The sequence below is a fragment of the Barbus barbus genome, assembly GCF_936440315.1.
Source record: "Barbus barbus genome assembly, chromosome: 16".
Classification (NCBI taxonomy): domain Eukaryota; kingdom Metazoa; phylum Chordata; class Actinopteri; order Cypriniformes; family Cyprinidae; genus Barbus; species Barbus barbus.
The window spans coordinates 14,800,737-14,826,815 of NC_136744.1; the positions used below are offsets into that span (position 1 = coordinate 14,800,737).

At 36.8% G+C, this 26,079-nt stretch overlaps 2 protein-coding genes across 2 annotated transcripts; one reads left to right on the forward strand and one right to left on the reverse strand.

The window, feature by feature from the left end:
• LOC306882717 (glutamate dehydrogenase, mitochondrial-like) lies at positions 1 to 13,645 on the reverse strand. Its single transcript, XM_079437559.1, has 13 exons — positions 13,062 to 13,645; positions 9,266 to 9,346; positions 9,114 to 9,169; positions 8,593 to 8,656; positions 7,919 to 8,013; positions 6,767 to 6,946; positions 5,166 to 5,303; positions 4,857 to 4,994; positions 4,645 to 4,725; positions 4,242 to 4,365; positions 3,491 to 3,582; positions 3,317 to 3,379; positions 1 to 899 (listed from the first exon to the last, which is right to left on the reverse strand). The coding sequence occupies exons 1-13, from the start codon at positions 13,462 to 13,464 to the stop codon at positions 780 to 782; spliced, it is 1,635 nt and encodes a 544-aa protein (XP_079293685.1). The 5' UTR covers positions 13,465 to 13,645; the 3' UTR covers positions 1 to 779.
• On the forward strand, positions 12,817 to 25,959 carry LOC306882716 (shieldin complex subunit 2-like). Its single transcript, XM_079437558.1, has 9 exons — positions 12,817 to 12,986; positions 17,343 to 18,599; positions 21,107 to 21,214; positions 21,388 to 21,582; positions 21,854 to 22,000; positions 22,354 to 22,560; positions 22,648 to 22,885; positions 24,194 to 24,309; positions 25,499 to 25,959. Exons 2-9 carry the CDS (start codon positions 17,432 to 17,434, stop codon positions 25,672 to 25,674), a joined length of 2,355 nt encoding a protein of 784 aa, XP_079293684.1. The 5' UTR covers positions 12,817 to 12,986; positions 17,343 to 17,431; the 3' UTR covers positions 25,675 to 25,959.
• The last annotated feature ends 120 nt before the right edge of the window (positions 25,960 to 26,079 follow it).

The following is a 26,079-nucleotide window of genomic DNA, read 5'->3' on the forward strand; positions in this document are numbered from 1 at the left end:
TACATTTTCATTTACATTTTATTCATTTTAAAAAGGCAATACAAAGTCTGTTTTTAAAGGGTTTCATATTAAATGCTAATATGATGAAAATAAACATTTGCTCCCAAATATATGCCCTAACATTTGCCAGTTATTAAGAAATTAAACACTGACCAGTAAGGACAAGGACACTTTTAAAAACAAAGGAAGCTTTGGGTTATCACTGAAAACTGTCCCAAGGAGCAGCAAAGCCAGATATTTGTGTGCAACATTTTGGTAACAGATATAAAAAAAGCCTGAGATTCATCCTGCATCCCTTTCCCACTTGACCATAATTGTCAAAATGGGTGGGGGAAAAAAAAGTAACCATCTAGAAATTCTAGAAACTGGTTTTAGAAACAATAATGTGCGGCTGTGACTAAGACTTAATGTGTTTTCAATATGCAGCGACTTCATTAACACATGACCTTGAAGAAAACATTACAAAATTGCTGTAAAATTGATTGGTGTTTCCTGTCGAGACATTCCCGCTATGCTGTGAAACATGGCAAGGAGAGTGCATTAAAGGGACTTTGGCATTGAAGCTTTTCTAAAATCCATTAACATTTGAAAGGATGATAAACTAGAAAAGACCAGAGGATTCTAAAGGTGCATATTGGTAAACGCATGCATAAATGATATGACATATATATTTGGATGTATAAAATGTAAACGTGACAAGCTGAGGGGTTAAATGATATACCTCGGGTCTGTGCAGATAAACAGACTCAGATATAGAGTCAGGTGAATAATACAACCGTCTATGTGAAGGTAAGACCAGCCTCATGGTACACTTTGAAGACTTTCTCAATGGCGTTGACGTAGGCTGCTGTCCTCAGGTCTAGCCCAAGGTTATACCTGTTGGCTGTGCGCATGATTTGCTAAAAGAGGAGAGAGGAATTGTGTGAACAAATGAAGCCTTCCTGACACAGTATTTTACATCACAGAGGCTCTTCATAAATCATCAAACTAGCTTAAACACAGACAGAGTACTACGTATTTAATCCATCATACACATACAGGTACATCTCAAAAAATTAGAATATCGTGAAAGTTCATTTTTTCTTGTAACATTTCAAAAAGTGAAACTTTTATATATTTTAGATTTATTACATGTAAAGTAAAACATTTCAAAAGTTTTTTTGTTTTAATTTTGATGATTAGAGCTTACAGCTCATGAAAGTCAAAAATTTGTATCTCAAAATATTAGAATATTTACATTTGAGTTTCAATTAATGACTACAGAATAAATTCCGGGTATCTCTTGTTCTTTGAAACCACAATAATGAGGAAGACTGCTGACTTGGCAATGATCCAGAAGATCACTGACGCCCTCCACAAAGAGGGTAAGTGACAGGGGGTCATTACTGAAAGGTGTGGCTGTTTACAGAGTGCTGTGTCAAAGCATATTAAATGCAAAGCTGGCTGGAAGGAAGAATTTGGGTAGGAAAAGGCCGCAAGCTTGAGAATACTGTCAAGCAAAGCTGATTCAAACACTTGGGAGAGCTTCACAAGGAGTGGACTGAAGCTGGAGTCAGTGCATCAAGAGTCACCACGCTCAGACATCTTCAGGAAAAGGGCTACCAAGCCACTTCTGAACCAGAGACAATGTCAGAAGCGTTTTAACTGGGCTGTGGAGAAAAAGAACTTGACTGTTGCTCAGTGGTCCAAAGTCAGTCAGTGATGATTTGGGCTGCCATGTCATCTGCTGGTGTTGGTCCATTGTGTTTTCTGAAGTCCACAGTCAACGCAGTCATCTACCAGGAAATTTTAGAGCACTTCATGCTTCTTTCTGCTGACAAGCTTTATGGAGATGCTGATTTTATTTTCCAGCAGGACTTGGCACCTGCCCACACTGCCAAAGGTACCAAAAGCTGGTTCAATGACCATGGTGTTACTGTGCTTGATTGGCCAGCAAACTCGCCTGACCTGAACCCCATAGAGAATCTATGGGGTATTGTCAAGAGGAAGATGTGAGACACCAGACCCAACAATGCAGATGACCTGAAGGCTGCTATCAAAGCAACCTGGGCTTCCATTACACCTGAGCAGTGCCACAGGCTGATTGCCTCCATGCCACGCCGCATTGATGCAGTAATTCATGCAAAAGGAGGCCCAACCAAGTATTGAGTGCATAGAAATGAACATACTTTCCAGAAGCCTGACATTTCTGTTTAAAATATCCTTTTTTATTGATCTTATGTAATATTCTAATTTTATGAGACACTGAATTTTGGGTTTTCATTATCTGTAAGCCATAATCACCAAAATTTCAAGAAATAAAGGCTTGAAATATTTCACTCTATGTGTAATGAATCTATATAATATATGGGCTTCACTTTCTGAAATGAGTGACAAAAAATATTGACCTTTTTCACAATATTCTAATTTTTTTAGATGTACCTGTACTTAAAGTGAATATTGCTGTAAAATGAATCTTAATTATGCTACCAATTTTGGTCAAATTCTAGTGCAGCATGGCATTTGTCCTTTGCGGAGAAGTCAATATAGGAATACACTATAATGAGCTCAGTGAGAAAATAAATACAAGATGTGTATCGAAAATCTTCCTGTTTAACACTAAAAAATATCAATAAAAATAGCTTAATTAAACAGTGTAATAGATCATTTTACCCAACATACTGGGCTGAGCAGATCCTCTAGCTAATGGTTTCAATGATCCACACATCTTTGGGTGTGGTGAATGATTTAAGAATCCATAAAATGGGCTGGATCTCATTTCCAATTCAGAAACAAACGACTGACAGCAAACAATAACACATGAACAAAATGCTTTTCTCTGGTTACCAGATCCCAGTTTCACACAAAAGCTGTAGCAGGGTTTGTCACAAGTAAGAGTATCTGTTTGTTTGCATGTTCAGAAGGGCCACTGATGCAGTATGACATTAAATGTTGATGGAGAGATGTTAGATGCCATCTAACAGAACCGTAAACTGGTAATGGTTCATCGACTATGGATTCATTGTCCTTAACCATAATCTGTAATAGGTCTATCAGTGTCTGATGCCATGAATAAGACTGGTGTAGCAGAATGCTACATTTACTATTTCACTTTTTAAAAATTTGAAAAAGATCCACAAAATAAATAATAATAATTATTATTACTATTTTTATTAACAATGCTAATACAGTAACAAAATACAAAAAATATAAAATATTTTCAAAGTAAAGCTTATATACAGCAGCATATATAAATAAAGGCATAATATATTTGTATAGAATTATATAAATAAATGTAAAAGATTATTATATATTTACAGTATATATATCCACTTACTCTGGCTGATCGCTCCATTGTGTAAGCCAATCCAGAATGCACAATGTCCTTTTCAGAAGCTCCCTAACAGATGAGCAAATCAAGCATATAAAACTCTAGCAGTCCATTTTAAAACTTTTTTTTTTTTTTTAAATGCTAATTGTATGTGCCAAGAGCTTCTGCATTTATACTCACAGCAATCCTCTCTTGAAATTCAGATGTGGGAACAACAGGTATGGCTCCACCATGTTTCCCAAACTTCCTTTCCAGACTCTCCTGGACAGACACTGTCAAACAACACAGTAGACCCCCATTAGCAATGAGCAAACTGACTCATGGATTTAAGATAGTAATGGTCAAATGCTAATCTTCCCAAAACAATGCTTATAATCTCTTAAAACTTCTCTGAGGCCCAAATCTGTGATTTAGTTAAATATTTTACGAAGGGTGCAATAAAGTATGTTTTAGTGCACGAATATGCTAAAATGAACGTTATACCATTCTTCTTCTGTCTGTCTGTTTTTACCATGTGATTATCAGTGAAGTGAGGTCATTTTAGGCCAGTCAGATGAAAGGCAGGACAGAGCACACATTTGTGTTTTTGTGTATACATGCAAGCATGCCCAGATACTCTCAAGGGGACACCAATCCCACTATATTTGTTTGTGGGAGCAGAATAAACAGAGTGAACAAAAATACCACATGACCTATTCTAGCCCGCCTGAACACCAACATAATCTAGAGCAATTAGAAAATGGAAAACAAGCCCTTCCAGAGAGCTAAATCAGCTGAACAACAAGACTGGGAATTGATTTGCAAACAATCACACCATGGCTAGGGAGATTTCTATCAGCAAACACTTCAGTATGTTGACTATGTATGTAGCATTACAGTTTTACTACATGACTATACATCACATATTCTGGAAAACAAATTTTGGACTTACTAAGGAGATGGTAGTTCGAGTCCCTTTCGTATTTGAAGGTCAGTCTGCCATAACTGACGTGGTTTAGGTTCTTCAGCCACTCAAAGTAGGAGACCGTCACACCTCCAGCATTCAGGTACATGTCCTATATATACATAATTATTTATTTATGTTTAGTATCCTATTGGCATCAAAGGCTATTTTCAAGGCAAGATCAAACTAGTTTAAAAAAGGGTGAAAAAAAACTCAAATTGTATTACAATAATACAATAAAACCTTTATAAAAATCTCCTGTAAATAAAATCTAAATAAAGGTGAATAGATTAAATTGCCTGTATATGCATATAAAACAAACAAAAAAAGTATTATAGGCTGGTAAATTTAGATTTAATATTAAAATAACATTTAGGATTGGAAAACGTACAGGGATCACCATGATATTCCTCTCTAGGAATATCTTGTCAGCTTCAGGGGTAGTAGGACCGTTGGCTCCTTCAGCAATGATCTGCGAAAATAATGTGTAACTCACTTTTCTTTTATATTCTCATTACAGCTTCTCTGGAGTGGCATAATACAATTAATAACTCATCTATATTAAAATGACTATTGTTATGGTTGACTTTGTTGACCTCTAACCTTGGCCTTGATATTGTTGGCATTTTTTTTTGTAAGTTGTTTTTCACTTGCAGCAGGGATCAGGATATCACACTCAGCTTCCAAGATGCTGCCTTCATAGGGGGTGGCATCAGGAAAGCCAACAATAGTGCCATTGGCCTGGAAAATGTGAATATTTGCTATATTAATACATATGGATTATAGAGTGTTTATAGAGTTGTATTTAATATATGTAGTACTGCTAATTGGCCACAAGGTGGCTGCCTTACAGTGAATATCCTTACACTGCACTGAATGTCACTCCAAAGGAAATGATCTGTTGATACTCACCAGCTTATAGTCTTCCAGTTCTTTGGGATCGATGCCGTTAGGGTTCCAGATGCTTCCATCCAGCTCTCCGACACCCACACACTTTGCTCCGTTACGATGCAGATAACGCATGGAGTGCAGGCCCACATTACCAAAACCCTACCACAAAAATCAGGAGAACGCATTAAATATTTTTTATACTTCATAAATACTACCTATACACATAAAGAATTTTAAAAATAAAGAAATTAAATAAAATATGTCAAATGCATACAACAAAATTTCAATATATATATATATATATATATATATATATATATATATATATATATATAATTTCATTTCCATTTAGTTTGTTGAAGTATTAAAATAACTCAAATTAAATAAAACTAAAACTTAATAAAAGACCTATACAGACATAATAAATTCAGATATAATTTAACTAAAATTAAAATAAATAAATACAAATCAAACGACAGTAGTTTCAGTAACCCTTAAAAATAACACTGCCAAACACGTATGCTAAAAAAAACACAACTTATTTACACATTGTTCTGAAAAACAGAAGTGAAACAAGTACTAGTAGGAAAGAGGAGAAATAAAAAGTGATACTAATTTAGTGCATGAACATTGCTAAACATCTAAATACACTGCAAAACAAAGTCAGTATTTGTGTTAAAATTAAAATAGCTAAACCTCACTAAAACAAAATACACAAGTTCAAGTTAAAGATTGAAGAATTGTTTTCAGAGGACATAGCTTGAAATAACACATTTTCTTACCCTTCTGACAAATAGTCTAATCATAATCTAACTATATTTTTAGATTCATGCTTAAAATGGGGATAAAAACCAACAGTACAAAAACTTAATTTAAGATATATTCATTATAAAAAGATACATTTTATTCTAAGGTATCTTAGTGAATTTGGGTTTGAAATATGTTTACGCATACTTAGCCACAAACACACAAATAAAATAGCTTATTTCTACTTGTATTTAGCACCAGATGAATGAGTTAAACCATGCTCATGCTGCAAAAAGCGCAATATTAGTTCTTGGCATTGTCTTTGAAGAAAAAAAAAGGCACAATATTTCATTATTATTATTGCATTAAATATACAGTATTTATCAGGATAAATACTGTATAAATACTGTTGTCACATGAAAAGATATAATAAAATATTTACAAAAATGTGAGGGGTGTATTCACTTCTGTGAGATACTGTACCACATGAAAAATCCTACATCCTGTCCCAATTACTTCTAAATTATGTTCATATTTACAATATATTTGTATTTCTCTGACATTACAAAGAAGTGACAAAACATGTAGTAAAATTAATGAGTTTTTAATCATTTATGTCGGAAGTGTAACATTTGAAGGTCTTGCACCCTTTTAAACATTCTTACTAAATATTGATTGGGCATCTAAAAGCACAGTCTAAATATTTAAAGTCCTTAGATAAGCAAAGTCAGAATGGTCCATGTCAGCGTACACTACCTGCTGGAACAGAGTCATGAGATAATGGATAACATGCCTGTAAGTTCCACCAGGAAAGAAAACAGAAAATACACTAGTACTGTTGATGTGTGGTTGAAGTGTTATTGACATGCACAAACCTGAACAACAAATTTCTTGTCTCCAAACCCTGGGGTCAGGCCCAGCTGGCTCATGTAAGCAGCCTCATTGACAAAGTTTTCAATGCCATGGAAGACACCACGGCCAGTGGCAGATATACGCCCGTGGATTCCACCCTGGCTGATGGGCTTACCGGTAACACAGGCATAAGCACTGATATCCTGATAAAGAAGAATGATATTTAAGAATTATATTCTTCGCATTAGAAGAATGTTGTTTGCATTCAAACGGAGTAACTTTAACTCTAATAATGAGGCACAAAGCTACGAGGACTGTGTTACTGTGTTACGACTATTCAGTATAAGGTCCAGTTGATGTTACAGCATATCTCTCATGTCCTTTCACTTATCTCGCTCCAGGGCAGCTCACAAATAGGACAGAACATCACGGCTACCTAGACTAAGCAAATGACTGCCATGGGAGGACAGACTGTATTGAAAGAGTCTGTCAGTAGAGGGTGGAAAAACACAGGGGTGCTTTGTTCTCTTGGTCCTATAAACACCACACTCTTTGTCAGGGACAGTAAAGGCTCTGGGCACTGAGTCACCAGCACAGTCAGCCACAATCTGTTTGTCAGTTCTTACTTCTTACAGATACCCTGTGCGATTTTCAACATAGCTACAATATGGGTAAAAGCATAACTGAAATCATTGCACCACTTTATGGTAATGCATGCATCCAATATCCTGTATGTGCTCGCTGTATTTATCTACCATATTATGCTATGAAATGGGGGAATCTAGATCTGAATTCCCTGAAGGAAGTGTTTGCAAGGCAGCAAAACAGAGAGTATATTATTTACACAAAACCAGAGTAAGTATGCCTTGTTTATAATCAGCTAGACAGAAGCATCAACATGTAAGACAGGTATAAATAGTTACATGGAAATGCATGGAAGACTAAATCAATCACCATTTGCTATGCAAAGAGATTTAAGAAACAGGACAATTGCAATTATTACAACAACATTGCTTTTAGATGCATTTTGAATGCTAAAAGTAGATAAAACTACCATAGCTGTAGTTTACATACAAAACAGTCTTGTACTTTATATGTTAAGTGGTTTGGATTAAATTAATTTCAGCAAACCTGTTGTAAACTATATGAACACTTGGTCAGGTTCCTCAACTTACATTATAGCCCATTGTGTTAGCATATGTGTCAGCAATCCAGGACATTTCTCTTTCTCCTGTGCTCATGTCCGGGGCTGGGACGTCAATGCCAGGCCCTGACACAGGAAACAGAAATGAGTGTGCTACTCATCCACCCTTCTTAATGGCCATGGCTAAGATATTTAACTTAAATATCTGGACACAATTAATGGCAATCATAAAATACATTATCCATACAATGTATTATGTGATTATTGTCACATTGTTGGCAACTGTGTCACTGCATAATTTTATGAGAGAAGCTACAGTACATTGTGGGAATCCTGCACAGACTCAAAAATACCAACTACCTAAGGAAAGTTGGCTCTATTACAAGCTATTTACAGACTATTGTAATATGAATACAGCTTATCTAGGCTTTTGAACTACAGGTTAAATAAATTATAATGTAGAAGTGGTGTCAATAGCAGCCTTACTGTTAATCTTAACTGTGCCATCTGATGATAAGTATAACATGACAATTGTCAAGGAGTGTTATTGTGTTGCAGTTTAATCTGCCAAAGAATTCCTGTTTCATTTTTGTCTAAATTGTAAAATATGCTAAACTGATGTCATTTGGGATCAATAAATATCAATTCTGCTGAGCTTTTGCAGAACTCGGGAACAGATTCAGTATGTGCCTGCCCATATCTCACCAATGAAGCCCTTTTTAGCTAACTCAATAGTAAACCTTCTAGTGATCTTCTCCAGCTCTGTGTCCTGTGTAAAGAAAACAAAAGATGGCAGGACATCAGTGACTATAATGTGATTAACAACATGATAGTATACATTAAGAAAGCAATGCTTGAGCATTCGTTGTTCCAGCTGTAGACGGGGGAGTCTGTTATCAGAACACTAAACACAAAATTGCATGTTTAATTCACCAATGATTAATTACAAACAAAGGACAGTCATAAAACCCTATAGGATTATACTTTGCATGTCAAGAAATAAACACCATTCTGAATCTGGTTGGTTCCAGAGTTTCTGAACATCTGTCCAATACTAGCAATCTCACTGTTTTTTCTAGAACAATGTCATAAATCTTTAACATCATCTAAAGAGGATGGACTCTAGACAATGCAAATACATATCTAGACATAAATTTGCTGAAGTTAATGTCTCTTACCATCTTCCAAAATTATATTTAGTCAGAGAATCTGAAGAAAACACTCACAGAGTAATTCTTTGGGTTAATTTTCACCCCCGCTTTAGCTCCTCCAAAAGGCACATCTGTTGAGAACACAGTTCGTGTGAATGATTAAATGTTCACACTAACAACCACAACAAAATAAATTTAGACATAAGCAAACTTAAGCAAGATCTTACCTACAACTGCACATTTGTATGTCATTAGTGAGGCAAGGGCTTTCACCTCATCCACGGACACTTCTGTGCTGTAACGGATACCTGGAGAAACAGAAGCAGAAACCCTTATCATCTATGAGACTTTAGGTCTATGCAAATAATGTCTGTAGATCACTCAAGTCATTAAACAAGCATCACAATAAATCACATGCATTATAGCCTTTGTTTTATGATGCTAAAACAGGATATTCTCTATCGATTAAAGCTTACAGACTACAACACTTTGATAACCCTTTTTATATTACTTGAGTGCTTATATAATTCAGGACATTTTAGGGGGTTTGGGAAAAAAATAATAAATAATAGAATGAAAGCTGCCAAATATTTGTCGGCTGCAAAGGTGAGCCTTGTATGTCAGATAAAATAGCATTGATGATCCAGGCAATATGCTGTTTAGAGTAGGAGGTCTGGAAACTTCAAATGCTCTAACGGCCTAGCCTAAAAAAATAGGTCTACAGTTCTAAGAAGGGAATTTTTTTGTGGCAGGTGATGACTCACTCTCTCCACTGAAGTACAAGGGAAGAAAATCTAGGCAGGGCCCACACTGGGTGTGGTTAAAGCCAGTGTGACTACCCCAAACTAAACATCTGTTTTCAATCGGCCTCAAAAGCATTGCTTGAACAGCAATGGCAAGTTCTTGAATTCATGGACGATGAGCTAGTAATTTATTTCAAATTACTACTAACATAAAATAAATGTTATTAGTGGAGATTTAAAGGGATAGTTCACACAAAAAATACATTTTTGTCATCATTTACTCACTCTCAACAGTTGATGTTAGGCATTCACTTCCATAGTATGGAAAAAGTACTATGGAATCCAATGGCTAGCCGCAACTTTTTGGTTACTAACATTCTTCATAATATCTTTTGACTTCTCTTGACTGACCCTGTTTTTGTTTTGTTTTTTTGTCTTTTCATTGGATCCCTGCCACTGTTGCATTTGGCTTGCTTAGTTGGGACACTTAAAGGGGTCATATAATACGATTTCAAGTTTTCCTTTCTCTTTGGAGTGTTTGTTACAAGCTGTTTGTGCATAGATAAGATCCCTGAAGTTGCAAAGACTAAAGTCTCAAAACTGAAGAGATATTCTTTATAAAAGTTAAGGCTTATTTAAACACGCCCCTACATGTCTGTCACGGTGTGGAAAGACTTGCAAAACACCGCCCAAATGTATACGCAAAGAAAGGGCCGTGATTTTTATTCTCGCTGTAGTATTGTTGCTGCCGCCAGCGCCATGTCGTGGAGACACTGTGTTTCGTTGTGAAAGTACTTTGTTTGGGCTTCCAAAAGAGGACACAACTAGAAATTCAGTGGTTAAATTATATTTACAACACTGTTCCAGGACAGTTCAACCCAAATATTCGAGTGTGTGCACTGTGCAGCGCATTTTACGGAGGACTATTTCCTGAACCTGGAAGAGTAGCCTACAATGCTGGCTTGCACAAAGGCTGTTTCTATAAAGTGGGGCAATTCCAACTTTGCAAGGACAGTCTGACGCTTCTGACTCCCAGCCTGTAAGTATGTTTTAGCTACTGACTATTCAAACAAGAGTTTTGAGCTGTGTAGAGTAGTGCTTGTTGTTTGTCAGTTCTCCGATCACAAATGCAGATGCGTAAAAAGACAGTATAAGTCATTATAATCAGTAATTATGTCCCCACTGGATGCAACAAATGACTCGTTTATAATGGGTTTTATTGTTTTTTGTGTCGTCGCACCGGGACACGGCATCACAATACGGTGAGGAGCGTAACATTTCCATCTCACGCTTCAGGTATTCGCTCAATCACATCGTACTGGATAGCTGGCCAATCAGAGCACGCCTTGCTTCTCAGAACGATGAGCTTTGTAAAAATCGACACGTTTCAGAAAGGCGGGGCATAGAGGAGCAACAATAATGTACAGTATGTGGAAAATAATGTGTTTTTTTTTACCTTAAACTGCATAAACACATTGCATTACACCAAATGCACAAAATAATGTTCTTTTTAGCAACGTCATATGACCCCTTTAAATTTCTTGCAATATTGTCGACTTGATTGCACAGACGCTATTTGAACTGAGCTGGACGATGACATCACTGAATCAATGATGAACTGACTTTAACTGGAAAATAATTTTTTTACTATTATCCTCTCGCATTATCAACACACTATTTTCCTGTATTAACGTTGTTTGCCAAAGTTTAAGAAGTTAGAGATCATTTACTCGCACATAGCATCTGCTAATTATTATATCAATATGCACCCGTTTATACTGTTGATGGATTATGTTTACTTTTATTGATTAGGATATTTTTACACTACAAAGTATGCAAAATATGTTATATTGTGTCTCTTCAAACAGCTAAAACCGGGAAATTATTGAATTTTTTTTTTTAATTGACAGAACACTGAGACGTCTGGTCACCCTAGTAGCAAGCTAATGTACCCCATCAATGATTATCTTCATTTTTGCAATCTTTATTTTTGTTTGTAAAACAATTTTTCTTTGCTCAATACTTGATTTTTCATTTGCAAAACTTTATTCTTTTACACACACATACATATATATATATATATATATATATATATATATATATGTGACATTAAATTGACTCCATAGAAATAGTCTGAAAAAACTGATAAAACTGATAGGATGAAGCTTCTATTCAAGGAAACTGCAGAGAGATTAAACTGCCCTGGGGGGCTTCCACCTCCCTTCCTTAATAAAGCATTGCACAGTCAGTCCTGACGAAGCAAAATCTAATGGTCTAACAAACAACTCCAGAATAGGTCATGCTTGATGGAAACAGCTCTTACACAAGCACATTCCACTGATAATAAAGGAGTTCACAACTTCCAAAAAGTACACAAATATATCTGTAAAGATAAAACTTTAATTTATATGATTTGGGGGGCTGAGATAAAAAAAAAAAGAAAGAAAGCAGAACTACCCAACAAAATAAACAAATGAACAGGACAGGCAGCATTCCTGTTGAAGCAATGCAGGATATGTTTTAAGTATAAGCCTTTCCTCTCTCCTACATATAAAGTAATAAATGCAATGCATATTGTGTGGAATGCATAGATGGTTTTATGTTGGAAACCCCATTTCAAGCTGTATTTTGGAATATGCACCTAGATTCTAGCTGGTCTAAATTGGTCATTAGATTGTATAACATCTTGTACCAGAAACTAACTTGTCTTCAAATCAGCTTAAGCTGGTCAAACTGTGTTTTAATGTTCTAAGAAGGACACAAGCTGGTCATTTAACTGCAACAAATCAGCAACTGACCATATCACCTAATGCACACATTAGACCAGATAAATAAATGAAGCTAGTTTATTCCGATATAACACCCAGGGGCGTCGCTGGGAATTCTGGGCCCTGTGCACTGACTTTGCTAGGGCCCCTGTTACTCTGTTCCACTATTACCTACTGATAACACCTATATATTTGCCGCTTTATTACCAGCTACAGTACACTGCATATTGATTGTGTAGCATGAAACGCTTGCACGCAAACAGTCGCAGAGTGTCGCTGCTGCGCAACCGCGACGCAGGCTTTTTTCCAAATTCATGGCACGCAAGGCCTATTTATCATACTCTGTCAAATTACAAAGATAATGCGTGTAAATTAATGTGTTGCACACACGCAGAATCACGTCATCACAATGCAAACCTCAGAAGATGCTTAGACAGGTAAGTGATATGCTTTCTCTCGAGAGCGCGTCTGCTTCCTATTAACTTCATTTTCCTATGAACGCATGAACTTGCCTCCTTTACACGGAGTCCTGTGCTGGCTGTGTTGAGCTCGGTAGCCATCGATCATCTCCCACTCCCCGTTGTCTCTCTTGATGGGGAACGACACGGACAGGACGTGGTTGCAGGGCTTGATGATTTTGAGGATCCCACGCACTCGGTGCCGCTTCTGCTCGGGCGTTTCTCTCGTCTTGAGATCGTGCACGAGTTTGTCCTCCACGATAGAAGCTCCGCGGTCGAAGAAACCCTCGACCATCCTAAAGAAGTTAGGGTCATCGTCTTTCTCTCCCACGGCTTCGCTGTAACGGCGGACGCGCAGGAGAGACGCGGAAGCAGGCAAAGCGGACTCGACGCATCCCGAGGCTAGCGCGCTGTTGGCAGCTGCGCGGGTAACGAGCTCCCCCAGATACCTATACATGATTTTGAAGTAAAACACTAACTAACAGTATCTACAAAGAGAATAAACTAAGACAGTGTCAAAGGTTGGAGGGACGGGTGAATAAACGACACCAGGGCTCCTCCTTTTTCTCCACTCAATAAAGTGTCAGCTTGAGGACTGGTTTGTGCCGTAGGTCTCCACCTCGAGCTGGGAGGCGCTCAAAGAGCAGGAACCCATAAACAAACACTGCGCTTTGAACTTAGGGGGACAGTATTATAATATGTACAACTTACAAGTATAAAGTTGCTGCTGTCCATGAAATAAATGTATTGGCTAAACGTAATACCTCTTTAAAATGTTTTACATTTTTTTGTTCTTTGAGGTACTGTAAATGTCATGTTTTTTTACAGACTAGAACAGAGGAGGGTTTAAGAAATAGTGTAACCGATTTCTTTCTTTTTTATAGCAAGGAATGCCACCTGAAAAAGCTTTCAAAACAGATAGATGTCTTTAAATAACATAATTAACCTACTTTTTTAAATTATTTTTGTCTAACGATGTGCTCTTATAAAGAATTTGCTTTTTGAGCCATGATTCCCTCCTGGAATATTTTCTGTGTTTTAGCATTGCGAAGATTTATGAGTAAAATAAGGTTTGTGCTTAATGTTACGTTAAGAGACTTTCAAGTTACAGTCATATCTTGAACGTGATTTTTAAGTTAAGAGTTTTCATAACTCAACTTTGGTAATTGTAGTGCTTATCTAGTAACTTGTTAGAAGCCAAACAAACACACAGCAGATTCATATACTCAGTGCATGTTAACAGTATTTAAATATAGTTATTTCTGGGATAAAGGGCAGGGGTTTATTCTGTTTCCGCGCAGCTGAGGTCATGTGAGGTCAGCAGAGGCCCTGCTGACTGTGATTAGTTAGTGTCAGGGTTATTGGCCTTTTCCAGCCCATGATGAAGTAGCTTCATATCTCCAGTCTCATAAATCATTGTAGTGTCTGCTTCCTACCTGAAACCATACAGAACAATTTACTAAATGAAGCAAGTTAATTTTAGTTAAATACTACTGAAAGTTCATTGTACTTACTAGAAAAAAACAGCATGAACTGAGTATATTTAGCATAACTAAAACTGATTTAAAAAACTAATAATAATAATAATAATTTGTGGGTAGAGCATGTGACTAGTTCAAGGATGGGACAAATGACATTATGACTATTACTAAGCTGCTGTGTGCAGCATATATTCTTAGTGTAATTATATAATTAGCTATCTAGCTAACAGTTAACTGCAAGGCATTAAGGTGAAGTTTATGCAATTTAGTTAAGCCTTGGCTACAGAAATTTGAGCGGATTTATACATGGTTTTATACTGATTTTTATTCTCTTTTTGTGGACTCGAATTAATTTACTTTTTAACTTGAATATTTAAAGCAATCATTTTCCTCAAATGGTTTGTGTTACCTTAACTCGTTGGGTCTTACAGTGTAGTATTAGCATTTGTTCAGTAAATATGTTTGTTTTTGTTTTTTTATCTTCTGTGAATGTTGTTTATCTTCTATAGCATGTGCACAGAAGGATAATAAAGGCCAATGACCCTGTGTTCTGTGCTCTCTCTTTCTGCACACAAAAACAGATATGACTTAAATAAGGCCCAAAAAAGTGCCTTATTACTATTTTTCCTTTGCTAAAATGTAGCAAAACCAGATGTACTCCTTTATTTCACCTGCGGTTACAGTGACATGAGTTATGTCATATCTTCTTAGTGTCTGCTGTAATTTGTTCCTGCCTGAAATACATCCTGCTCTGGAGATCAGCTCTTGCAGTGTCTCTTTGATTGTTTTCCAGGGAAGAATTTGTGCTTGTTTTTTGCAGTCTCCCAGGGTATGTCTCAATGTGTACATGATCCATTGCCTCAGAGGATCATATATGTGGACAGCAGCAATGGATTCCTTTTTTTCATATACAGTAAAAGTGTCCATGATCAAGACAAGTAAATTGTTTAAAACACATGCCAAGTTTTCAAATATTTGTATCCATGTTTGTTTCACATGGTTTCCTTACACCTTGAATGCACGTGAGAATCAGCTAAAGCAAAAAAATCTGTCTATTTTTCTTCTTTTTAGTCTACCACCGCTCCATCTCAGTCTACAAATTCTGCCTGCAATAAATCACACTAGTTTGAAAGAAGCCTGTACTGCTCTGCACAATTGCACAGACACATTAAAATGCTCTGTTATTCCCACCAGCTGTGGAGGTTTTTAGTAGTTTCATTCTTTTCTTCCTCAATGAACTTGCTTGGAATTTTCCTTTACTGTAATTTAACATTTTCAGCTGTGTGGCTTTTGATTATATTTAAAGGCCAGTGTAGTTTTATTATTTATATATTCTGATAATATTATTAGCATTTTTGATTAGCTTTTATTTTTATACATTCAGTTTTCATTTTACTTTTTATGTTAGTAATTTTGTTGTTTTGTCTTTTTTTATTTTAATATTTCTATTTAGCTTTATTTTTATTTCAGTTTGAGTAATTTTAGTACTTCAGCCTTTTTTAAACTAATATTTATATTTTGTTTCAGCTTTATTTCAATTAATTAAAATAATTTTTTAATAGTTTTAGTTTTAGTTAACAATATAACAACACTGGGGATAATTTGCCCTGTACTGAAAATTCTGTCATTTATTCCCACTCGTGTCATTACAAACCTGGATGAATTTTTAATTTGTGGAATACAAAAGAAGATATTTTGGAAAAGTTTATGTCCCTTTGTTCATATAATGAAAGTCAGTTGGATCCAATGTTGTTTTGGACATCATTGATTTTCTTGTATGGACAAATACATTCCAAACATTCTTCAAAATGTCTTCTTTTGTCTTTGCAGAAGAAAATCATGAGGGTGCGTAAATGACAGAATTTTCATTTGTGGCTGAACTATGCCTTTAAAGGATTAGTTCACTTCCAGAACAAAAATTTCCTGATAATTTACTCACCCCCATGTCATCCAAGATGTTCATGTTTTTCTTTCTTCAGTCGCAAAGAAATTAAAGTTTTTGAGGAAAACAATCCAGGACTTTTCTCCATATAATGGACTTCTATGGTTCCCTATGGTTTGAACTTCCAAATTGCAGTTTCAATGCAGCTTCAAAGGGCTCTACACGATCCCAGCCGATGAATATAGTCAAACAAACGGTAATTTTCTTAAAAACAAAAATTCATATAGTTTTTAAACACAAATGCTCATCATGCACTAGCTAGCCCAACCTCACACATTACGTAATCACGTTGAAAAGGTCACATGTGATGTCGACGGAAGTACCGACCCAGTGTTCACAAAGCGAACGTGCAAAGAAAGTTAATCGCCCTTTACAAAAAAAAAGGTAAAACAATGATGTTGGATGATTTTGAAGTAGGAGAAGAAAATTAGTTTTTCACCCTACCCTAACCTTTTGTACTGGAGTACACAGACAAAGAACTAACCGTGCGTGACATTTCCAACGTGACTACATAATGCGTCAAGTCGCGCATGCACATCACAGAGCTAGTGCAAGACGAGTATTTGTGGTTAAAAAAAAGTATATAAATGACAACTGTTTCGCTAGATATGACCCTTATTCCTCGGCTGGGATTGTATAGAGCCCTTTGAAACTGCAATTTGGAAGTTCAAAACGTTGGGAACCATAGAAGTCCACTACATGGAGAAAAATCCTGGAATGTTTTTCTCAAAAAATGACTAAAGAAAAAATAATTATTTGCGACTGAAGAAAGACAGACATGAACATCTTGGATGACATGGAGATGAGTAAATTATCAGGATTTTTTTATTCTGGAAGTGAACCAATCCTTTATCATTTTGTGGACTTTTGTCTATGTTTTAACTAACAGTATGCATTTCTGTTTTCTTACAGATGGCCACATAATTTATCTGCAAATATAGTAGAAGCCCTGGCAATCTTATGACTGGGCCAATATCGGTGCAACTTCTAAGTACAGGAAAATGGCACACAAACCAAAGATTCATGTTTTTTTGGGTGCCCCATGTCCCCAAGCACTCACTGAAGACGTGCAGGAGAGAGCAGCCCCAGCCTGGAAGACAATGGACCTCACTTGGAGTCAAGGCAGGTTGATTCCCAAAAACACCATTAAAGAAGCCCAAACAGATGATGAGTGTGTTGCGATGGTTAGTGGTAGAATGCAACCTGCTGTTACCTCTGGCAAAGTATCTAAGAGTACAGAGGACAAAATGGAAACATCACAGGATGACTGCACTCCATCGGGCAGGCAGTGCTCTCAATCCAAGGCAGAGTCCGTTGAAGAAGAGGAATTGTGTCCTGTATTAGTGACAGAATACCTAGATAGTTGCTTCTTTTCGCATAGTTTGAGTAGACACGGCAGAGATGGAAGGCCTACATCACCTGTTTCCACAGAGACTGATTATCTGAGTACATGGACAAAGTCCCAAGCCTTGCTTCTTCGAGGTAAAGTGGCCCAATGTCCAACTTCTGACTTTCCTGATGACTTTCTTCTAGGTTCTCCACACACCCCTCCCAAACAAACGCCCTCATCTTCTATAAGTTCCCCAGAATTGTACAGTCCTGTGGTCAGCCCTGAAGAGAGGGGCTTGGGGGGAACCTTGCAAAGCTCAGGAGAGTGGCATAATGAGAGTCTAAGCCAAAGACAGCAGGAGAGAGGGGTGATCCTGGAAATCACAATTGATGGCATACTCTGTTCTCAGGGCAATGCTATGGCTGAAAAATCTGTGGATCATGAGGAAGTTGGGCTTAATATTGACTCACCATCTACAATTGCACAGACTTCACCTAGTTCCACTACTTCTAAAAGGATGAAGTTGTCTCAGTCTGTAAGTAAAGCTAAAGAAACTAAGCAGAGGGCCGGAACAACTGCTGCCCCCCTCTGTGGCCCTACAACCCTACTGGCCAGGTGTAAGACACATGGTGTACGATACGCCATCTTGGTTGCTGTAGTGCATCCATGCCACTTAAAAGAAGTCAAAGTGAAAACTGGAGCATCGGCTGGAACCAGTGTACCTTTAGCAACACTGATTGTTACAGATCAATCAGACGTGGAGATGAAGGTGGTGCTATGGAGGACAGCGGCTTTCTGGGCTCTAACAGTTTTTCCAGGAGAAATTCTGCTCATAACAGGTGAAACCACTGAGACCTCCTCATTAGATCTATGAATTAACACTTTTTATATTATGTCAGGCAAATATCATTGCCAAGTATCCAAAAAAATCACATTTTATGTTAATTCATAAACGTGATTGATGTTAAATACTGTGCGATCTCTCAATTAATAGTCTCTTCAAGAATAAATCAGAATTCATGTTTATTGACCAATTAAGTTATAATTGTAATATCTGTAGTTTGTTTTAAGAAATTATTTTTTTTATTTCCCATTAAGAATGCATTAAATTGATCAAAAGTGACAGTAAAGACATTTATAATGTTACAAAATATTTATATTTCAAATTAATTCAAGAATTAAATCAAGAATACTCAAAAAATGTGTCATGATTTCCACAAAAATATTAAGCAGGCAATCATTTTCAATATTGAAATGTATAATAAGACATGTTTAAGGAGCAGCAAATCAGCATATTGGAATGATTTCTGCAGGATCATGTGACACTGAAGACAGGAGTAAAGACTGCTGAAAATTCAGCTGTGCCATAATAGAAATAAATTACATTTTAATATATATTAAAATAGAAATAAATTATTTGAAATTGTAAAGCAAATGCTGTGCCATAATAGAAATAAATTACATTTAAAGACTTATTTTAGTCTTATTAAGACTTATTTTAGAAGCCAATATTTTCTGCACAAAATGGGCTCATTTCAAATTTGATGCCTGCTACAGGTCTCAAAATAGTTGGGAGGGGGGCATGTTTACCATGGTGTAGCATTTCCTCTTCTTTTCAAAACAGACGTCTGGGCATCGAGGTTGTGAGTTTCTGGAGTTTAGGTGTTGGAATTTGGTCCCATTCTTGCCTGATATAGGTTTCCAGCTGCTGAAGAGTTCGTGGTCGTCTTTGACGTATTGATGCGCCAAATGTTCTCTATAGGTGAAAGATCTGGACTGCAGGCAGGCCAATTGAGCACCCGGACTCTTCTACTATGAAGCCATGTTGTTGTAATAGCTGCAGTATGTGGTTTTGCATTGTACTGCTGAAATACACAAGGCCTTTCCTGAAATAGACGTCGTCTGGAGGGGGAGCACATGTTGCTCTAAAACCTTTATATACCTTTCAGCATTCATAGTGCCTTCCAAAACATGCAAGCTGCCCATACTGTATGCACTTATGCACCCCCAAACCATCAGAGATGCTGGCTTTTGAACTGAATGCTGATAACACGCTGGAAGGTCTCCCTCCTCTTTAGCCTGGAGGACACGGCGTTCGTGATTTCCAACAAGAATGTCAAATTTGGACTCATTAGACCATATAACACTTTTCCACTTTGAAACAGTCCATTTTAAATGAGCCTTGGCCCACAGGACACGACGGCGCTTCTGGACCATGTGCACATATGGCTTCCTTTTTGCATGATAGAGCTTTAGTTGTCATCTACAGATGGCACGGCGGATTGTGTTTACCGACAGTGGTTTCTGGAAGTATTCCTGGGCCCATTTAGTAATGTCAATGACAGAATCATGCCGATGAGTGATGCAGTGTCGTCTGAGGGCCCGAAGACCACGGGCATCCAACAAAGGTCTTCGGCCTTGTCCCTTACACACAGAGATTTCTCCAGTTTCTCTGAATCTTTTGATGATATTATGCTCTGTAGATGATGAGATTTGCAAAGCCTTTGGAATTTGAAGTTGAGGAACGTTGTTTTTAAAGTATTCCACAATCTTTTTACGCAATATTTCACAGATTGGAGAGCCTCTGCCCATCTTTACTTCTGAGAGACTCTGCCTCTCTAAGACATCCCTTTTATGTCAGTTAACTTAATTAATTGCTAGATGTTCTCCCAGCTGAATCTTTTCAAAATGTCTTGCTTTTTCAGTCCCTGTGCCAACTTTTTTGTGACCTGTAGAAGGCATCAAATTTGAAATGAGCTCATTTAGTGGATAAAAGTGTAACATTTCTCTGTTTAAACATTTGTTATGTTCTCTATGCTCTATTGTGAATAAAATAGTGGCTCATGTGATTTGAAAGTCTTTTAGTTTTCATTTTATTCAAATTTAAAAAACGTGCCAACATTTCCAGAATTCGGGTTGTATTTATACACACAACATACTCTGAAACTCAGAATTATTTAGACCACATCTTCTATTTAAAAATCCTGATTTTAAGGTCATGCAGCATGTTACTCTGTTACTTTACAGTATTGTTTACTGTTTTTGTAGGAATGTATTTTAAGCATGCATTTGAATGAATCTTTGTCAACAGAATGGGTGTGAACATAGGAAATGTACAACTAAGCAACAAAACAAGAATATCAGGATGATCCTCGAAAATCAAGACCTGTCAGTCCAACAAACAGTGACGCTCGTTCAGTGTATATATCCAGAACAACCATGAATCATCTTAAAATAAAGTGGTCAAAATGGATGTGTGGTTGAAAAAAATACCCGTGAGATATGCACTCTAATGTAATGTCCTCATGCATCACTCACAGTTGTCTTTCTGTCTTTGCTTTGGCAGATGTGACAGTGCACATAGACAAGTGGAAGACTGAGACTGTCCTGCAGTCGTCCTTCACCAGTAAGCTGCTCAATTTGGGACAGGTCACAAGGGAACGTATTCCACCAGGTAACAGAAACATAATTACTACCGAGGCTTATCCTAAGCATTTTAACCTAACCAAGTTTCCATATTGCAATGTCTGTTTACATTTAAATTTTGTAAACAGATTATGTAATGTAACTGTTATGTATTTTACTGTATAGGTTATTCCCTTCTTTTGTAATGTTGATCTTGTCTAGCCCCACAGAATTTGAACGGTCATACATTGAGAACGCTGTGCACTCATCTGTGTGAGAAGCGCCACCTGTTGGTGTCTCTGCCTCCTCAGAAGCCTCAGGATTTGCACTCCATCCCATTTATCCGCCTTGGAGCATTACGTCCTGACACACTGGTTCACGCTCTGCTTAGGGTTAAACACTGGAAATTAATCACAGGTATAGAACTGCATTATAATCCACTGTTTCAGATGATATTGCTATGTCATAACATGAAAGTAGCACCGGTTGCAATTACACAGGTGAGCGGTCTTATAGACCACTGGATGACACCGTTGACCAATCAGAATCGAGTATTCCGGAGAGAGATTTAATAAATTGGTTTATATGTGCCTTGTACTTCACATTCACCTCACATACTAAACAATCAAATCTCAAAGGCAATTAAAAGACATTTTTGTATTCATAATGCGGTTTTGCTTGATTTTAGCCTGGCGTGATGAAGCAGAGGGGACGTCCAGATCAGGAGGTGTACTAAAAGCTATTTTGAATGTGGAGCAAGGGGATGGTCACCGAGGTGCTGTTATACTTTGGGGAGCTGCTCTCTCTTGGCTGCAGCGTTTGGAGAGGAACAAAGGTGTTTTATAATTCAATGGTTCAACCAAAGGGGCCGGGGCCCAGTAGGGGGCCTCAGCAACCTTAAAGAGTGGCCACAGGATGACTTAAATAATGTTTATTTAATTTATTATTTAATATTAACATTAGTAATATATTAAAATATATAAATATTAATATAATAAAATGTTAAAAATTGTGTTTTGCAAAAGCAAAATGCAATTTTTTTGAAGAACATATAGTATTTAACTTCTGTAATCACAAAATTAATTTTTGTGGCTTTCAAATGTTGTTGAACAACCACTTTAATAAAGCAATGAAGTTTGAGTGTTTTTTGATATAGTACATAATTTGTATTGCTAATGCTTGTTACAGATGCTGTGTGGGAGTTCAAGTTGCTGTTAGTCAGACAAGATGTGACTTCAGGTTTGCTAGAGCTGCATTCTACTCCATGGAGCAGCTGTCAACCTCTCTTTCCTGATGACAATCGATGCAAGGAGTTTTACAACACTGTACGCTCACAGAGGACCGCTAGCAGCTTTGAGATTGATCTCAGCACACTCCTGTCCCAGAAATACTCAGGTAGAGCTATTTGTTGATGCTAACAATGCATTTGTGTGGTATAATTAATTATGGTTACATTAATACTCTTGTTTATGTACTCATTAGGTGATGTGGATCTGAGAGTTAAAATCACAGCGTTCCAGTTCCAGAGCAGTCCATCCCAGGAGGCCTCGCTGGTAATAGATGGCAACACGCCCTTGGAGACGATCTTGGACGTAGTCTCTGGTGACATCATCTTTGCTGGATGTGGTCAGTGCTCTGCAGAACTGGAAACAGATGAGAATAGCATATACAGACCCTGCTACCCATGTCTGCCACACACAGGAGTGCGTCGCTACTATAGGTCTGTCTCAACCAAAGTGTGTGCGTGTCTTTATATATTAATATACATACACACACCACCGATCAAATGTTTAGGGTAATATTCCTTTTCATTTTTTCCCCTCTTTTGGTCACCAAGAGTGCTTTTATTTGATCAAGAATATAGTAAAACAGTAATAATTTGAAACATTATTGCAATTTAAAATATATTTTTAAATGTAATTTATTCCTGAAATGGCAAAGCTGACTTTTCAACAGTCATTACTCTAGTGTCACATGATCCTTCAGAAATCATTCTAATAATGCTGATGTGTTGCTTATTTATTATTATTCCTTAATTATTGATAATGATTCTTATTATCATCAATAATGAAAATATTTTTTTTTCCAGTAAATAATTTTGTAGAAACTGTGATTTATTTATTTTTATTCTTTGATTAACAGAAATGAATAGAAAATAATTTATTTAAACTAGAAATATTTTGTAACATTATTTTGTCTTTACTGTCACATTTGATCGATTTAATCCATACTAGTTGAATAAAGGGAGGGGGAGGGGGAGGGGGGGAAGTGGTGTGTGGCCAAGTATGGTGACCCATATTCGGAATTTGTGCTCTGCATTTAACCCATCCAAGTGTACACACAGTAGTGAACATACACCCTGAGCAGTGGGCAGCAAATGCTGCGGCGCTCGGGTAGCAGTTGGGGGTTCGGTGCCTTGCTCAAGGGTCTCACCTCAGTCGTGGTATTGAGGGTGGAGAGAGTGTTGGTTATTCACTCCCCCACCTACAATCCCTGCCGGACCTGAGACTTGAACCCACGACCTTCAGGTTACAAGTCCAACTCTCTATCCATTAGGCCACAACTGCCCCAAAAATACGCGTTATTCCAGTGTTCAGCAGTACCCCGTCAAGCGCTCAAATCCCACATTAATCTGCCCGCGCGCTCCTGCGCCTGCATGGGTGGCGTGCGCTTAAATCTGATCTCTATGCAATATAGAGTAATAACTTTCTTTCTTAATCTTACTGACCCCAAATATTAGTGTATCATGGATTCCACAAAAATAATAAGTAGCAAAAAAGTGAATAAAAATTATTTAAAAGAAAGAGACAGCAAAGAGACACATGGAACTAGCACAGCATAAAAAACTGACTGCCAGGGACAATGGTCAATTATACAATTTAGTGGTCATTATATACAAATATCAGAGAAATAAATAAGTATTTATATTTATAAATAAAAATTATATAATGTAATTAAATACTGCATAATTAAAGTGAAACTGAAGTTACCCAGTTATCTACATTCTTATACTGACTTGTCTTTGTAGGCCAGTTGTATTAACTGTGCGAGCTGGAGATGATCAAATCTGTGTGCAAGTTCCTCCTGCTCTAGTGCAGAAGATCCTCCTGAACACTCCCCCAGATAAGCTACATAAGACCATAGGTGAGGTACTTCCTTGTTTTCCCCCTTCTCCAGTGTTTACCTTTATTTCAGAGGTGTCATGCCCATTTCATGCCCCCTCAGATTTTTGAGCCAAGTGGATTTTAAATGCAGCTTCAGAAACTTACCAGAAACAACAAAGTGCAGATGTGAATATGAATATATTTGAGATATTCATTTCACAGTGTAAAGAGCTGCAGTGATTTTAATGGGAGTTTTTGAGAGTGCTTGAACATTAGACTGAAGTCAATGACAATATCCTTTGAAAATATAAATGTTCTTTGCTCTCTTTCTGTACAATGAAAGTGTTATAGTTAGTAACTTACACTGTTTTTATAAAATTCACATTACATACTTTGTATGTAAGTGTAAGTCACTTTGGATAAAAGCATCTGCTAAATGACTAAATGTAAATTTAGTCATTTAGCAGATGCTTTTATCCAAAGTGACTTACAAATGATGACAATAGAAGCAATCAAAACCAACAAAAGAGCAATAATATGCCAGTGCTATGACAAATCTCGGTTAGCCTAATGCAGTACACGTAGCAAAGTTTTTTTTTTTTTACCCATATCTGGTACTTAAGTAAAAAGCTAGTTTTTATGCATAGTTAAACTAACATAATCTATAAAGGTGCAGAATGTATTTACCTAAACATATTTGAGAAACGAGATATTTCATAATATAGTTAACACGTTTGGGAATATTTCGAATAAAAAGGAAAAAATAAATAAAACATAAGCCTATATCAAAGCCTATAAAGCTTATAACATAGCTTTGTGTATTTGTCCCATTTGTTTTCTTTTTCTTTGTATTTATTACATAATATCTGTTATATGCAACTGCATTATTTGTTACTGAATTGGGAAAATGTCCAATGTCCACTTAAATAGTTTCTTTTTAATGCGTATTTGTTGTATTGGTGTACCTTGTAAAGCGTCCTTGAGCCTGGGAAAGGCACTATATAAATTAAACATATTATTATCATTATCAGTTATACACTGCTATCGTGGCTCCTGTGTCATGTGACAATAATGACGAGCCCTCACCCGTGCCCCCTCAAAAATAATGAGTGCATGACACCCCTGTTTATTTGTATCATGATACATATACATGATTTGTTTAAATATTGCTTCCTTAAAAGTTGTGCTTGTGTGTGTGTGTGTGTGTGTGTGTGTGTGTGTGTCTTTAGCCCCAGCATCAGAGGTGAGGTTCATCCAGGTAGTAGCTAACAGGATTAGTTCCATATTAACCCCCATGAACAACACATTTCTCCTGACCGTCCAAAGCCATTTCCAGTGTGATGACAACAGCATTCCTGTCATTCAGAACTTTTTATTATTAGACTTCAGCTCACTAGAGTCGTGAAGAATATTCATGCATATTTAAGATGATGCCATGTATTTTTTATAGTCTATGATTAAACTGTCTTAAGGTCTTATATCATGTCTAATTTTCACAGCACATGAGTATTTTTGCATCCTGGATATTCTTTGAAAGATGTATTTTTAACAGCTATAATTTAAAATGTATTAAATAAAAATTGTAAATAAAAACGTAGTGTCTACCCTCAGTATGGTCCATAGTGGAAAAAATAAATATTGGGTGTATGTTGTTTTCTTATGCAACATGAATGTATTAAATATACCTTCTAAAACAGTTCTGTCTGTTGCATTATTTCATAGTTGTTATCAGATTTGCACAGTTCATAGTTTAATTTTGCTATAAGATTTAATTATGGGATGATTCATGTTTTATTAGCAACTGAAATAA